The 17,992-nt window shown below is 31.3% G+C and overlaps 1 protein-coding gene across 1 annotated transcript; it reads left to right on the plus strand.

Moving 5' to 3' along the window:
- Nucleotides 1–14,057: 14,057 nt before the first annotated feature.
- Nucleotides 14,058–16,216, plus strand: LOC130961511 (peroxidase P7-like). The gene is made up of 3 exons (XM_057887442.1): nucleotides 14,058–14,358; nucleotides 15,017–15,211; nucleotides 15,528–16,216. Exons 1-3 carry the CDS (start codon nucleotides 14,134–14,136, stop codon nucleotides 16,089–16,091), a joined length of 984 nt encoding a protein of 327 aa, XP_057743425.1. The 5' UTR covers nucleotides 14,058–14,133; the 3' UTR covers nucleotides 16,092–16,216.
- The last annotated feature ends 1,776 nt before the right edge of the window (nucleotides 16,217–17,992 follow it).

The following is a 17,992-nucleotide window of genomic DNA, read 5'->3' on the forward strand; positions in this document are numbered from 1 at the left end:
CGAGGCAAGGATCTGTTAAGCCCGTCGTCTGTTTTGTCACATGCCCTATTGCTAAACGAAAGCTGACGGGAACACCTGCATCGCAACCCAGCCCACATATTAGCATGCATTATAACCACCATTAATCAGAAAACTATACGATAAAAACAAAAATGGATTCTTCAATGGAAATTATTGCGAGTAAACATATGATGACTCGGTGAAGTGTTAAGCATTCCGTTGACTTTGCCATATATTTAGTCAACCATTAGGAAAGACAACCCGGTACAGGGAACATTATAATGAAAAATGGGGTTTATCGGCTTCATGCGAATTAGAGGCAACAACAAAACAAGAAAATTAACAACTACTTTCAACTGAAGTACCGGAAATGGCAGTCTGTTAGTAACTCATGCAGCTATTTACCTGAAGATGACGTGCATGCGGGACAGAAAACTACACACACTTTTGCCATCTCCCTGTTAATAACCATAACCGTCGTTGAACACTGTTAAGGCCGAACCCGACTACTGGGTCGGGTAACGCCATCAGACCGCGTCGACTTGGATCCCGGGGGTCTCCAGATGGGGCGAAAGGGGACACCATTGAAACGGCGACATCCGCGAAGTCACCAGGAGATGATGTGTGCCTACGTCCTCAGATGAAGCTCTACGGTGGTGCAGGAACAGAGCTACCATTCGACCCGTGTGCTTGTCCTTAGATGGCGGGTTCCAACCACGCATTGCCGGCTGGGGTTGGGGAAAGAAAAGGCATTACTGGCGATGTGTAAAACCTAAAGACGGCACCAAACCAAAAACAAGGAAAACGCATCCCGAACAATGAGAACAGGGTCAACAACATTGGGTTCTCTCATGGGCTGGGCACGTGCAGAAGATCCCAAGGACCACTGGGGGCCTTTTTAGTCAACCCGTTAAGGTTGCAAAGCTCGGACTTTTTTTTTTCTAACAGGAGAACCCTTTTTTCCCGCCCCCCACCGAAAGGACCTAGACCCTGAAACGATTAAACCTCCAAATAATGTTGGGCCTGGTATGGACTATTTATTGGACTCCTGTGAACCCAAAATGCCTAATGAAAACCAATAACCCTTGTAAATTAAGTGCCAAAAAAAAACTGTCAAGCATTTTCTTTATTCCCTAGGTTGGGCCTAAGGTCAAGCGGGCTCAGACGCATCCCACAGCACCTAAAACTCTGAGAGTACATGGGTCCATTACATAAAAAAAATACATCACCTAAGTAACTGGGGAAACACATACCAGTTTTCCATCTTGGACATCCTAAAAGGTTTCATGCCCCTGTTACTCGGGATTTGCTCTACCGATTATCAAATGGTTACGATGGTCTTAATCAACATCGTAATCGCTAGTTGTTGGTTCAATTTTTTGGTTACAACATTTCAAGCCAATTACCGCTTCTAATTGAAACCAATTAAACAAGATTGCTTACCACCAACAGGGGTAACTCCCCCCAACCCCAATTAATTCCCTCTCTCTCCCCGAGGTGACAAGTGACGTTGTTGACATTGAAAAAAGGACACTAGCCCGGAAAAAAAATTAGGCATAACTTTCAAATGGAACGACGTGATCAACAAACAGTTGAAAATGAATCACGCCTCATGAAAAAAAGCAATGTAACTCTTGCACCCAACGTGAATAGGCAGTTACTCACATGGGAATAAAGGAAAAGTGACTAGTACGGGAAGAGTTGCTGCGACAGCAGGCTGAACGTGTCGCGCCTTAGTCATCCGTCACGGGGGCAACACTCCCCCACCTGGCACATCTTGTCTCCTTGCTGCAGCGGATTCCCGCATGCGAATAAACGGTCGCACTCAGCAAGAACTGCACATGGAGTATCTGGATTCCTTCATATGACTACTTATTTCCAAGTGGAGTAGAGTGCAAGGAGAAGTGAGGCTTTCTTGTAACAGCACGCACGCCTGGCCATCTTTAAGAAATTTTGGGTATATATATTCTATTATATCAATTGATCTTAAAATTAACTTATTAGAGTTATTATTTTTATATTTGTGATATTAGATATTCAACGAAATCACTCTTCATGTTTGTTGGAATCTGTAGAGTAGAAATTTTTCTCTTAAATTTTAATTTGTGATAAATAAATTTTGTATTTATAATTAAATTTTAGTATTGTATCATTTTTATAATTATAGAGAATAATTTTAAAACCAATTATTTAATTATTCACTAACTTAATTGTTAATATGATGCTTATATTAAATATTTTATAAAAAATTCACCTGAGGCATAATATTTTTGCTAAAATTAATTAACTTTGTTATTTGAAAAATTAAATTATAAATTTAAATTTATCTTGCATTTACACATTGAATGTAAACTTAGTATTGAATTTGGATAAAGTTATCATATAGATTATTAGTAGATTGATGATAGATGTCCTTATTGATTTGTTTGACAACTATTAATATGATTATAGTTGTATGTTAAAATATTTTGGAAGATTTTATGATAGAGACTGTAGCTAGCGGCAATAAGTACTAGACTTAGTGCACCTTGTCCGTATATAATTATATTTTTAGAATCATATGAAATGAAAAATGATACTTATCTATTTCATGTTCACAAAACCAGTCGAACATGTTTGTTTCAAAATTCACACAAAAAAAAATCTAAATATGATTTTTGTCTGTTGATTTGAATTTTTTGAATTAGATAATCTTCCACTTATATTTTTTATATAAAATTAAAAAGTTTAAATGTATTTTTATCACTATTATTAAAGTGGATTTATTTGACTAAGAGTTTATTATTTATAAATGGTCTCTTGTGGGGCTATAGTCTATAGATACTCTATTTACTACTGAGTTGTAAAACTCACTCTGTTGTCCTTTATTTTTTTTTCTAATATAGGTCTTGATCCTAACCTTGCTTCATCAATTCCGTTCTAATTTTGCTTGAGTTGGTAAGCCCTTTATAGTTCAAGGGCTTGATGTTTTATATAAATAGCTTGAAAGTTCTTTAGACTTGTTAAACTGCTTTTTATGACACAGATAAAAGTCAATTTTAGTGACTTGAGTATGCTATTTTGTAAATATTTTAATAGATAAAACTAATAAATTATATTTTGCTGTAGATATTAAAGTCGAATTTTTTGTAAATATGTTAAATATGTTTTAAATATGAAGCTGATGATGTGTTACCTTTTAATATGATTGAAAATTTTATTTATTTCCATTTTCTGTAATATCAATTTTTGAGGCTTGCTTAGAAAGATTTTTTTATGTGCCAGTCATAGTCGGATCGAGTCGTGACACTTAAATTTTAAGATTAATCTTAAAAAATTATTTTAATATTTTAGGTGTTAATAATAAAGATATTTTAATCGTTTTAATATAAAATTCAAATTTTTATTTTCTACTACAATCAAACAACCTTAATCAATACTATAAAAATATTTTAGTCTTTTAAAATTATTGCTAAATGGCCATTTTGGTCTCTTATAATAAATTCTGTGAGTATTTTTTCTTTTTAGAATCAATTTTAAATTTTAATTCCTAATATAATTAAACAAACTTAAATCGAAAATAATATTTTAGTCTTTTAAAATTAATTATAAAATATTATTTTTATCAAAATATTGAAAGTGATACTTTAATTCTTTTGCAAAATTATTCAAAAAAATATTTTAATATTTTCATAATAAATTAGAAAGCCATTTTAGTATAAAAAGTATATAATACATTTTTGAATTTATTAAACATTTAAAGTGAAAGAATAAGAAGATATAAATAATGAAATTTAAAAAATAATTTGACTATTTATAAATAATATAACATTAAATATATACATATTTAAATTTAAATAATATTAATTTAAAAAAAAACTAATTTTATTTTTAATTACAAGGATATAAAAAAATCACCTCATATAATCATATGTATATTTATATGATTGTCTAACTTGGTCATATATATATATATATATATATATATATATATATATATATATATATAGCTTGTGATTTGTTCCAGTCTGACCCAGCCAGAGTATGTTTCGGTCCAGACGGCCGACCAACGGACAGTCCAAACCGGGAGAACCACCCGACACCTTCACCCCTCCAGCACAGCACCGGGCAGCTGGGAGAAAAGAAAACTTTTTAGAAGGCAGGTTTGTTCTTGTGGGACCCGCCCTAGATCCAGAGTATATAGGAGGAGACTGTCATCTATACGAATTTCACAGACAATATCGTACAGATGGCAGTAAGGTGAGGGATAGTGACATACTTCGGGGAGGAGTAGGGCCCTCCCCCTATATACTTTGGATCTAGGGCGGGTCCCACAAGAGCAGACCCGCCTTCTAAAAAATTTTCTTTTCCCCTAGCTGTCAGGTGCTGTGCTGGAGGGGTGGAGGTGTCGGATGGTTCTTCCGGTTCGAGTTATCCGTTGGATCGATCGCTCGGGTCAAGACATGCTTTGACTGGGTCGGACTAGAACAGGTCTCAATTTTTTTAAGTGATATTTATAAAATTTTGGTCATAGTTATCAAAATTGATTGAATAATAGATTCAGCAAAAAACCAGATTTATTAGATTAATGATTTAATCAAAAATGTTTAAATCAAAATTAATTAATTCAATATTAATTATATAATTAAATTAATTGATGTAATATCAAAACAGATACGTATAATAAAAAAAATTTTGACAAAATTCGACCAATCTAATTACAAGTATGGACCAAAAATCAAATTAGACTAGTCTGATTTATCTGATTTTAGTCAAACTAATCATTGTGGTCTAAATTTAATAATTGTCAAATTAATTGTCTTATAATAAAATAATAAAATAATATATATTACTCACTTAATATTTCTCTCAAATGATTAATTACAAACTTATTTATTTATATAAATAACAGCCTGACAATTTTCTGATTCTCCATTTCCCTTACTTTCTGTTTTCCAGCATTAATAGTTAAGCTTAAACTCTTAACCATGGAAGCACATACTAAAGAAAATAATAAAAATAAAAGAGACAAAACTTGCTCATACCTATAGTATTATATATCTTTTTCTAATTCCTCTATCTCTCACTAATGAGACTTTCTTTGCATGCAAAATTTAAAATTCGATATGGCAAACTACACTTTGTTTTGCTGCCACAATCTCAAGCAATTACTATATTCGTAGCTTGAATAATTGAATCTATGCAATAACCATAGCCAAGTGCTGATCAAGCCAAAACATTCATAATCTCAATGCTTGAAAGTAACCAAGATTGCTCAGCTTTGCTATCACTTCACCAAAAGCCATGGCCCATATACATCCAACAAAATCAGTGTTTCTTTGAACTTTTTCGCAACCAAGCAGTCGGAGGTAGTACTCAAGCAAGCCTCAGTACAGCCAGCGCTAGCTAGCAACGCCACAGCTCGAAAGTAAAAGAAATCATAAATACTATTAATAACATCACATTCATCCCAAATTAAACAATTGTTGTGAGAATTGAATTACAAAAGAATTCTTTCAAAAATTCAACCCAATTCTTTGAGTGTGAAGTTTCCAAATCCACAAAATACAGTTGGAAGTATCATGTCTTCTTAATTCTTAAACCATAAATACATCCAAGGAAAATCTAAGCAAAACATCAATAAAAGAAGTATGTTAAAATGAAAATAACTCTAGATGAGCTTTAACTTCTTTGACACAGGAGAAAGAGGATCCTTTGACTCTATCCAAAGAAATTTCTTAATTTCATCTATAAATGGGTACAAGTCTTTCAGTATCAAAATACTTTCCAAATAATCTACCATGGAATAGACATGTCTACTTATTACATTAACAATTAAGAAATTATGAACTTTTTTAGGAGTAGAACTGTTAATGTAATCCATATCAATAGCATCCTCCATGATAGATAAATGAAATACAGATGCACAAATTAATGGACATCTACATTTATGATGCTCATCTAGAAAGCCAATTAACATGGCACAAACTATGTTGTTACCAAAGTAGACGAGAGCCAGACATGCAGCATAAAATGCAAGTTGGATGCCCTCAAAACAATCCTCGATTGGCTGAACAAGTTGAACACCTCTTTTGTTCACAAACAAGGCATGTAAGGTTGCTTTATACCCATTTTCCCATTCACCAAATGATCAGATCTTTCAATGTCAGAAGTAGAGAGATGAAGACTATAATCCCCGCGAACTGCAACAAAAAACATAAGGACTAGATTTCAATTCAATTATATGTTTTACTGCTAAAAATATCCTTAATGATCTAACAAAAATTCACTAAATTCTTTCTTTCATTCAAGAACAAAATACATTGAAGTAAAATATCACTTTGTTCGAGAAGTAGTAGAATAAGGGATAGTATTGATATGCTGAAGATTCATACTAAAAAAAACTTAGCAGATGTCATGACAAAATCAATCAATACTGAAAAATTTGAATGATGTAAATTCTCATATATATATATATATATATATATATATGTGTGTGTGTGTGTGCACGTGAATTTTTTAAAAATTTACTAAAAGTAGTTTTAAGTGAGAGATTATAAAAATTAGTAAAGCTAATTTAAAAAAAATAAATAATAGCTAAATAAAATGAAAAAATAATAAACAATCCTAATTTATAATCAGAGAATTTTAATGGTTGAAAAAAATAATAACGAATGGTTCATATTAAAGAGATTCATTTCTAAATTAAGTTTTTTCTTAATTCATTTCAATCAATTCATCCAACAAGATAATAGTAACATTGAGTTTTTTTTTTAATTTGCTTTGAAAAGTTTTTTCCCATATTCAATGAGAGGTGTATTGTCTTTTATTAAAAGAAAATGTTATTATAATTTTCTTGTAATAAAGAAAAATTATAATTTTTAAAAAAATTATTTTATACAAATTTTTTATTTTTTTTATTTTTATATTTTACTGTATCATTTATCTAGTACCTAACACCATTACCTAGCTCTTCGTCATAGGTATCTTGTAACACCCTAACTACCAAAGTTCACGCTTTCGGCTACGCGACTTTGATAGCTCGGACGTTACGACGACTCTTATACTATTTAATACTAAAATATGAGTCTGTTTAAAACTTTAAACCGCAAAATCGCTCCCAAACATAATTTCGCTATACAACGTACATCCATACATACCATACAACTTACAGAAACTCATAAAGAGTACATCCATATATATATATATTACAAGCATTATCCAATACAATTCCTACCCCTCTTACAGAATATATAAAGATAAAGGCGAGGGTACAAAAGATAATAATCTAAAGCAATATAGAGCATCTCAACAACTAAATAAACTCTTCGTGACTTCTGCGCCCATATCCTGAAAGGGGAAAAATGTAGGGGGTGAGAACATCATCTTCGAAAGGGTTCTCAATAGAGGGTTTTTGGAAATTACTGTAATAGAATACGTGACGATAAACCACACTAGTGATTAATAACCGTCTTATGCCTTTTTTCAAAAACAACAGTTTACAATAAAAGAGAAATCTGAAATCTTTTCTAAAATAGGAAACAGTTCATTTAAAATAAAATTCAAAAGTCTTTCAAAAGGTTTATCTATACTGAACCAATTTAGCCTTTCATACTTTTCCAAACCAGAAACACAAAGCCGAAATCAACCATCGGTCCATCTCAATTCAACCACGGCCTTAGGCCCAGACAATCTAACTAACAACCAATCACCACAATCCAACAGAGTCCCAATTGCAAACACAGATAGAAAGTTCAAACACAAACAAACAGTTACATCAAGTAGAACAAGTAGCAGTTAATCTCAAATAGTCACAAAGGCAAACCAAGTATAATATGCACACCCAAACAATGTCACATAGATGCACATGATGTATGTCTGTCCTAGTGGCTGATGATATCATCTGTCAGTTATAGAGCCAACCCGACTAGTCCTGGTAGCTAACCATTAGACTGTCCCTCTGTCGCACATCCCCAACTCGAGTTATACTCAACATAAACTTGATCATAATCATGATCATATCTAACACCCTTACTGGTGTATATTCACTGGGACGAGTTCATCCGGGGCTTTCACAGTGCTCGACCATACTTACGACATAAGGTCAGTAGAGTCTCGAGTCTCCACCTGAAGCACGTGGTGGCTAGCCACTGCTTTCTTCCAGGGAACTCGTGTCTTTGATAGTGGAAGTGCAAATCACAATTATCAATACTCAGCCATGGATCAACATCCATCTCAGCCATCCGGCTCACGGTTCAATCCAGAACCAGCCAATATTCATATCATACACAGCCATTTTGGCTCACGGTTCAATCCAGAACCAGCCAATATTGATAATCATACACAGCCATTCCGGCCCAAAATAAAACAGCACTTCCACCATTCAACATCATCAAAATCATAAAATCGGTATTTAAGCCATAAATCACTTTTTCTCAATTTATTTCACTTTGGAATCAAGTTTCAACTCTTTTCAGCCTTGGCTTTAAAGATCTCATTTCTCAGATCATCTCAGGCTCATAAGCTAAATTTACTCAAAGTGAGTTCCCTTTTTAAAACAAAGCCGTTCTCGACATCCTCTTTCCAAAACTTCCAAAACCATGGAAAGTTAAAGATTCATTTTATGAACATTCAAAATCATCCATCCCACAATGGAATTTTATAACAAAATTTCTCGGCAGAGTCCTAAGTCTTTAGGGGAGATTAACATAACTCATTTTGCCAAGTTCATTTAAATTCATTAAAAACCTTGGCTTCTTGATTTGAGAAATAAAATAGGATCTAAGCCAATCCGAGTCATGTAATCAATTACTCTTTTCAAAGCCATTTTCTTTACTTAAACAAAACCGGCTTCAATTCCATAATTAAATCTGAAGCGTTTCAAATTGCTAAGAGAATCATTTTTGTTGTGTTAAACTAGAGTTCAAAGGATATTCTGAATCTTATTCAAAACGTCAAAATAATGAGGTTCATCAATCGAAATTCAATTCCTTTTAAAATCACGAAAACTCTTCCAATGGACAATCTTTATGTTTAATAAAGAAAAACATAAACCTGTTTTACCTTTTAAAACAGCCTCAAAGCAAAATTCTCTTTCGAATAACTTGTACCCAAAGACATACTATTCTTCTTGGAAAATAAGGAGAAATCATGATTCTCTTTTCAATAATTCTTTCAAAGCGTAGCTTCATCGCTTTCATAATTATTCTAAGTAAAGATAATAAAAGAAGCCCAAGATTCACAATCCTCCAAGTAAATAGGAAACGCATTAAACTCAAAATTTTTCAAATAACATTTCAAATAAAGCCTCGAATTTTATAGAAATTTTGGCAGCATCTCCCCTAAAACTTGGACTTTGCCATCCGGTTCGGGTCCCAACTAAACCATTCCTCACTCCCTTTCAACAGTCCAGAATCCAAAAATCAATTCAAAATCACGCTAAATCCAACAGTTGCCTCAGTGACATATCTCAAGGGAACCATTTCAAAATCAAATCAATATCAACCAATTTAACTCATTTCCAAAGCTTTAAAGAAACGGTTCAGTAACAAATCATTTGTCCAAAACCAAGTCAATTAAAGTAAACCAGGCTGAATTTAAAAGTGCATTCGACTTTTCACATCATTAAAATAATTGACTCAATTCAAATCAATCCTCAACGGAGTAAACCCAGATTTCAAATCTTTAAAGAATCAACTTCAAAACATTACATTTCACAAAGCAGCACAACAATTCAGCCAAACAAACATCCATAATCATTCGAGACAATCAAATAATACATAAGGCAGATACAATCACCAAATGCACAATGCCTCACATCAGTATCCATATGTAATAATTCCAATACATAAAACATAATTTTTGGAAAGCGCCCCACCTCAAAACGCAAACCATAATCCAAACGCCTCATAAGTTCTTTTCGCCTCAACTCGAAATCACCGGCAATTAAAACCTCGGCTCTGCTTGCTCTCTCAAAAGCAGAAACAGCTACAAACAGCATAAACAAACCGGATTCTAACTCCTAAAACCATTAACATCGCAAATACTTTATTGCACAGAACAGAACACTAACGCAGAGCTTTCGAAAATAGATATACTTAATAAAATTAACAAAACAAAGCATCTGTGATTTCGAGCCGGCCCCGGCAACAGCTTCGGTGATGGCCAGAAGCTCCGGTGGATCAACTATAAAAACCGCGCAACATTAAAACCTTCTCAAAATCCAAAAAGGCAGAAACCTCAAGTAAAACCCTTACCAAAAAGCTGAAACTCGCGGAATTCACTAAACATAGTAGCTCCATCAACGGCGGCTTGTACCGTAGCGACCCGGGCAGCGGCATCAACTAAATAGCAACTCCGATGATGTTATTCCAGTGAGTTTTCTTACTTTGGCACTGACATGGCGACTCAGAATCAGCATAGCCGCATCACACTTATCAACGGCGACTCCATTAGCAACCACCGTAGCATCCCGGCCTCAGCAGCGGCTTCCAATGGCAACAACGGCACGCTCAACCCAGAACTCGAATGGAGCACGATAGGAGCGGCGGCAATGTGTGACAGTGACGCGAGCGCCGATGGTGGCAGGATGTGATGGCGGCTGAGCGTGGTGGCTACACCCTCACAGCGCGTCTCTCTCTCGCGCGACTGGCGACGGCGTAGCTAGGAGTGACGGTGTGACGAACAGAGGCGGCGGCACGGCGTGGACGCAGTGGTGATGAAGGCTGGAAGGTGGGGCGAGGCTGGACGGTGACCCAGCAGTGGCAGCTCCGTCTCACGTGCCCTAGCTCGCACTTTCTCTTCCTCCCGTGACTATGGTCCGCGGCCTCCTCTCCTTTGACGGCAACACGACGGCGCCGCCGGCGCCGTCCTTCCTCTTCCCCTCTCCATTTCTCTGATCTCCCGTGTCTCCGTTTCTTCTTTTCAGGGAATCAAAGGGGACTCAGCGTGTGTTTGCTGTTGCTGATCTGAGAGCAAGGAAAGGTTGGGGAGTGTGGCTGAAGGAAACCGGGTCATGGGTTAGGGTTTTATTATTTTCAAAAATTAGGGTTAGGGGCATTTTAGTAATTTTACTTAAAAATAGGGATAATATAGTAATTAAAAATAAATTCTAATTCAACAATAATAATGTATAAAAATACTATTTGCTCATCAATTCCACACTTTATTTTTAATAAAATGTTCAAGTCCAAAAATAAGAAATAATATACTTAATTTCTTCATTTTTTTTAAAATAACAGTATTAATATTTAAAATATTACTTATCTAATCTAAATCATGTAAAACCCCTATTATTTTATAACTGCTAAATTTATAATTTAAATATAGAAAATAACCCACTAATTATAAAATTGGATAATACTCATAACTCGTCTCAAATTCAATAAATCAAAACTTGTCTTAATTATTTTTAATAAAATAATTTCTAAAATTAAAGTTATAAATAACTATATAATTTAAGACTTGATCATAATAAAACTTTTTAAAAATTTTGGGTCTTACATATCTCTCACTAATACCTGCTTTCGTTGGTTTTTTACCACTCTTACTTTTGAGTTTGTTTAGTATTTAAAAACACAACCGAAAATGTCAAAAAAAGTATAGAATGTGATAATTAAATTTTCTAGCACTAATCTTATTATTTGTAAAGGTTTACATTAAAAAAAATTAACCGTGTGAAATCATTATACTAATCATGTGATTATAGTTTGGCCAGGTCAGAATTTAGTTGATGTTGTTCATTGTGAGGGAGGATTTATTGAAAATGGATGTTTGGTGGTGTTTGTTGAATGACTAGGGTTTTATTATCTTCGGGTTTCGTATACCATAGTTTGTTTTGACTCCTTCCCTTAGCAATTATATTTTGACCTTTCATAATTTATACCCAAAAAAGTAGCAAACTAGCAAGTCCCTATCATATCCTACTCCATGATTTTGAAACTTTACCATGCACGAAAAATCTAAAATAAAATAAAATAATCCTTTTGATGTGTTTTTTATATTGAGTGAGAATGACTAACTTGTATAATTACCATTTAGTTGCTTTCGATGAATATCCGGGAAAATCTTAGAAGAGTAGAAGAAAACTACAAAATATCAAACTGGGTTTTATTCATTTATTTATTTATTTTTGAAAGGACAACAAATTGTGGTGGTTACCTGACTGTTTCTACTTTTCTTAATTGCTTTTTAATATTTGGTTGTGTGTGAAGATGCCACACTAGATTTTATAATTAGTAGTCTTGTAAATATGCTATATTTATATTATTTATATTTTTAAATATTAATTTATATATTTTTAATTAAATAATCAGGTACTAAAATAATAAAAAATATTATAATAGAATAATTAAATTTGTAATAAATTAATATTTAAACTTATTTAAAGTAGTATAATAAATTTTTATACACAATACCTGATATATACACTTAAAATTTGTTTCTCTCACTTAAGAATTAAGCTTTTCATGATTACTAAATCAAAAAAATATGAAGTTATTTTAACTAGAAATTTATCAAGTCAATGTATTAGTTGAGGTTTACTTAATTTGCCGCCCCCGTCTAAATATGGAAAAGTTATATGATTAATTAGTGATATATATATATTATATATACGTCAATATTTTGATTTATTTAATTTTAAAAGAAGTGGGATTTATTTGCACGTAGATGGCTCAACAAACAATAATATTAAATCGAATAGACTCTAATATTATATTAAAATTGAGAGATAGTAATTTTACTTAACTCTAAAAAATAGTTCATTATGAGATAAAAAATTCCTCACACTTATAAATTATATAAAGACTTCATCCTTAAAAGAAGTGGGACTTATAATAAGAATTTAGCATTATTTTAATTTTATTTGTATCAATCCGATTTTCATGTACTTGTATTTAAATTCTCTTATTATCGTTAATCATTTAAATCAAACTCAAATTTGATGATTTTACTTTCGATTATTTTATTATTTTTAAAATGTTTATAATATTTTATGCACGTTTTGAAATTTTAAAATTTAATCAAACCTTCATAATATTTATTTTAATTTAGCTCACTCTTAAATTTACAATGAGTGCTACTCTCTTCATTTCAAAATAAATGTTCAAAATAATTTATATACATAAAAAATTAATAGATAAATTATGGAAATATTTAAAATTCCGAAAAAAATTAGTTAAATGAACGTATATAATTAATGATTATTCAATTATCAAAATAAAAATTAAGGGTAATGATGAGAATAAAGAATAAATGTCATCTTTAATTATGCCTAAAAGCATGTTAATGTGTTCCCGAACAAAATAAGGGTTGTAACTCTCCTTAAAATAACTCGTCATTAAAGTTGAAATAAAAAATAAAACACCATAAATTCTAAATTTTAAATCTTAAATTATAAATATTAAATTTTAAATATAAATCATTGATATAAAATATAATAAATAAAGTTAAAATTTATTTAATTATTCAAGCATACAATATTTCTTATTTAATAAAAAGCGTTTAACAATAAATTCTAAAATAGTCAATTATTTAAAAATTAATATATTTTTAGAGGAAAAAATATTTAATTCAGCATGATTTTTACTATATATATTCAGATAATAGAAGCGCCAAGTCTTCTATATGAATTTAAAATGTACTTTTTTTGTTTTTATCTCCTAATCAATTAATCTGTTGTGACATTAAATTTTATTTAAAGATTTATGCTGGATGCATTTGGCGAGATTTAAACTCCCTCTTGTGTTCCCAATGTTCATATATATTTACTTTTCATTTTAGTAGTTGACTAACCGACTACCTACTCCCTATCATCAAGGACTTAATCAATCATTGACAAATTCATTCTTTCCGCTAATTGGTTAATTGCTTGCAAATACTATTAATTAATTACCTTCTTAATTCCTTAATCTTATATATTAATCAACATAATGAACAGTTCATTAGCAGAAATGGTCATTTTGTAAACCTAGTCAACCAACATAATAATCACAACTTCACAAGGCATGCATCACACGCACACAATATATAGCACCACAAGGCAATAACATTACAACAAAAATTTAACAAAACAAGAGTAGTAGTATTGCTTGGTTCTTTACTTGTTCATTCCAATTATTGAGATATTGTTATATTAATCTAAATATTTGTTAAATGGCATCATCACATGGGAATTATTATTTCTCATTAATTCTAAGTGTTTTGGTGTTTGCAATTGTTGCAAGCAGTGGTTTGTCACAACTAACACCAGATTACTATGAGAATTCATGCCCTAATGCTTTGAGTACCATCAAAAGTGTTGTGGAGGCTGCCGTAGAGAAAGAACGCCGTATGGGTGCTTCTTTGCTTCGCTTGCACTTCCATGATTGCTTTGTTAATGTAAGATATATACATTACATTCATCTCTTTTATAGTTTAAATAATATTACATATATCATACTTCATATTTATAAAATATGATATTTTTAATATTTTATAAAAATTTTATCATATTAATATCTTTGAGTAATTCTACATGGCCAACAAATAATATTATTTTTGGCTAATACTTAACCAATAATACTTTGTACCTATATTTATAGATGTTTTGTATACAAAAAATATATAATCTATACCTATATTTATATTTATAAGAATTTTATACACATAAATTAATATAATTTATATTAGTAAAATGATGATAAAAAACACTAAAAATTGTTGACCCCAAAAATTTCTGTTATATAAGAATTCAACTAAAATTAAAAACATACTCTTAAATTTTAAATTCTCTAAAACTTAAAAATTGAAAAGATAATTTTATAATAAAAAGATTAGCTTAATATTAAGTATTTAAAAATTATTTTCTATACTTCTTCTTTAGCTAAGTGTATTATTTATATGACCAACAAGTTATTATAGATCAAATAGCATAATTTTTTTATATTCATCTAAAGGTCTGAGTTCGAGTCTGATTCTAGTGGATGACTTAATAATTTTGTATAAGGTAGAGTTAATTAATTACTAAGATATATATATTTTTAAATGGTGATTTCAGGGTTGTGATGGTTCAATTCTTCTGGACCCCACATCCACCATTGAGAGTGAAAAGAATGCATTGCCTAATAAGAACTCTGTTCGAGGATTTGAAGTGGTCGATGAAATCAAGCATGCAGTGGACGAAGCTTGTGGAAACCCAATTGTTTCTTGTGCAGACATTTTGGCTGTTGCTGCTAGAGATTCTGTGGTTGCAGTAAGTTATTTAATTTTAATTAATATATAATCTTGTTGATCTAGTCAAGAATTATTAAATTTTACATAGGCATAATAATCATACAACTCATGTCAAATAGTTTTTCCTTATTATACTAAATTTTATTGAACTATATTTAGCATGTAAGAATGCAACAACTTATAAATATTAAAATATATTTTTTTAATAATTCGTTTATAAAAGACCTATAACTCAAATGATATATTTTCTTTATTCTCATTTAGAGGTTTTGGATTCGAATCCCACTCTTAACTCTAAAAAATCTGATCATCAAAATTCAATTTCTCAAATGCAGTTAGGAGGTCCAACATGGGATGTAAGACTAGGAAGAAGAGACTCCACCACAGCAAACCCTAACGGCGCAAACACGAACCTGCCGGCGCCATTTCTCGACCTCCCCCAACTAATCAAGAGCTTCCAAAACCAAGGCCTAGATGAGAATGACCTAGTGGCTCTGTATGGAGCACACACCATAGGTTCAGCACGTTGTGTTACATATAGGGGCCATATTTACAATGACACAAACATTGATCCCAAATTTGCAAATTCTCTTAGGTACATTTGCCCTAGGGATGTTGGAGTAGGTGATGATAATCTTGCTCCTTTGGATTGTACGGCTACAAAATTTGATTCTCAATATTATAGTGATTTGATCAACAAGAAGGGCCTTCTTCATTCTGATCAAGAATTCTTCAATGGTGGCCCCACGGATCAATTGGTTAGGGAGTATAGCTATGATTCCGAAGCTTTCTTTCAAGACTTTGCAAATTCTATGATTAAGATGGGAAATATTCAGCCACTAACTGGGGAACAAGGTGAAATTCGTGCTAATTGCAGGAAAGTCAACAATTATTATTGATTTTTATTCATTAAATTAGTTAAGGTGAGGATCGGAAATTAAGTAAGTGTGTATACAAGAATATAATTGTGAAGTGTAATATATATAATATGTATTGCGATTATGTTAATTATTATTGTGAAAATATATGTTTGAATTTGTCTATGTAATAATAAGAAAAAAGATTTGTATCTTTTTGTGATATATTGTATGTTTTTTTTTTCTTGGATGACATTCTGATTTCTGACCAAGCCTTGGGGAATTAAATTTTCTTTGGTGGGTTAATCATTTATTTAATTTTCTTTGTGAATAATAAGTCACATTCTCCAATTCATATAAATTTAGTTAACATTATGTACTTTCTATAAGAAATTCAATTATTAGTTTTCTAAACACCTTTCTGCTCTCATCATTACGCTTGTATTAGTTTGTTCTAAGTCTTTCTTCTTTATCAAGTTACGTATCTCTGATATCTAACATACCTACTCTCACCATTTTTGTTTTTTGTCATAGAACTTGTTATAACTCCCTCCTATCTATTTTTAAAGTATCTATCACCGAAAACAGTGATTAATTTCTCTGTTATAGATTATTTACTTAAAAACAAATGATTGATCAGTGTTCACGTGATATTTTTACTTCGAATAAAATATTATTTTAGTTCCTAACATTTAGTTAAGTATTAATTTTATTTTTAACGTTTGAAATTTTTTATTTTTATTTCAAATATTTTAATTATTTCGTCATATTTTAATTCTCTAATTAAAATTAAAATTTTTTGTCAGAATATATTTTCCTCTAATATGATTTTCTTCTACATATCGATAAAAACTTTAATTATAGTGATTACAGTGATTTTTATAATGATTTGAGAACGAAAATAATAAAATAAAAAAGAAGATAACAATAAAAAAAATTAATTTTAACTAAAGGATTAAAATAAAATAAAATAAAATGTTTAGAATGAAAATAAGACGTTTCAACGTTAAAGAAAAATAAGACTTAGCCTTAACATTAGTGACTAGTTTACTCTTCTTATTTCTCATTTTTTATTCAAATTAGTAATCTTTTAATTAAAATAAACTATGTGATGAGCACTTTTTTTTTTTTGACATTAGAGTGCTTCCAAGTTCCAACGTCTGATTTTTGGACATTAGAATACTCCTAACATTCTTTTTTTCCTAACCGTCATGTTTGGTCGTGTTTTTTTCTAACCCTTTTACCCTTTTTTTGTTATTTGGGTCATCTTTTCCTGCTTTCCATCCTTTTATGCCTTTTATTGTTGGGCCTAACGTCCCACAAGGTGACAAATTAGGGCTCTGCTGGCCCAAGGTAACGAAAACAATTGACAACAAATTGTTCTACTTTAACTCCAGTCTCCAGCCCATGTCCCAAAAAACAACTCCAGTCCCCAACCCAAAATTATAATAAAAAATATTAAAAGACTAATGCTTTTAGTATAAAAAAAATAAATATTTATTCAAAGATAAATTAAAAATAAAAATATTAAATCTTTAATATTTTTCTAATAAAATTTAAATTGAAAGTGTATAATTTTGTTAATTAAAAACTAATTATTATAAAATATTAATTATTTTTATTAATATAATAATAATTAAATTATTATGTTAATTTTTATAATTGATTTTAGTGATAAATAATTTTTTTAATTACAATATAAAATTGGTAGTACAATATATACATTTCACAAATTACAAAGCGACATTGCGAGAATCTGATGACACGTGGCAATCATCTGACGGGGAAAAACAAGTCAAACAAACGTGGCCATGTGGTTCTTGTTTTTGTTCCCTCTTAAACGCAAAAAGAGAAAGTAAGAAACCATAAACAAACCCAAAGGAGCACACAGGAACATTTTGAGAAAAAAACCAACAAAAAACCACGGCAGTTGAAGGTAAAGT

Source organism: Arachis stenosperma, chromosome 2, assembly GCF_014773155.1.
Source record: "Arachis stenosperma cultivar V10309 chromosome 2, arast.V10309.gnm1.PFL2, whole genome shotgun sequence".
NCBI lineage: Eukaryota > Viridiplantae > Streptophyta > Magnoliopsida > Fabales > Fabaceae > Arachis > Arachis stenosperma.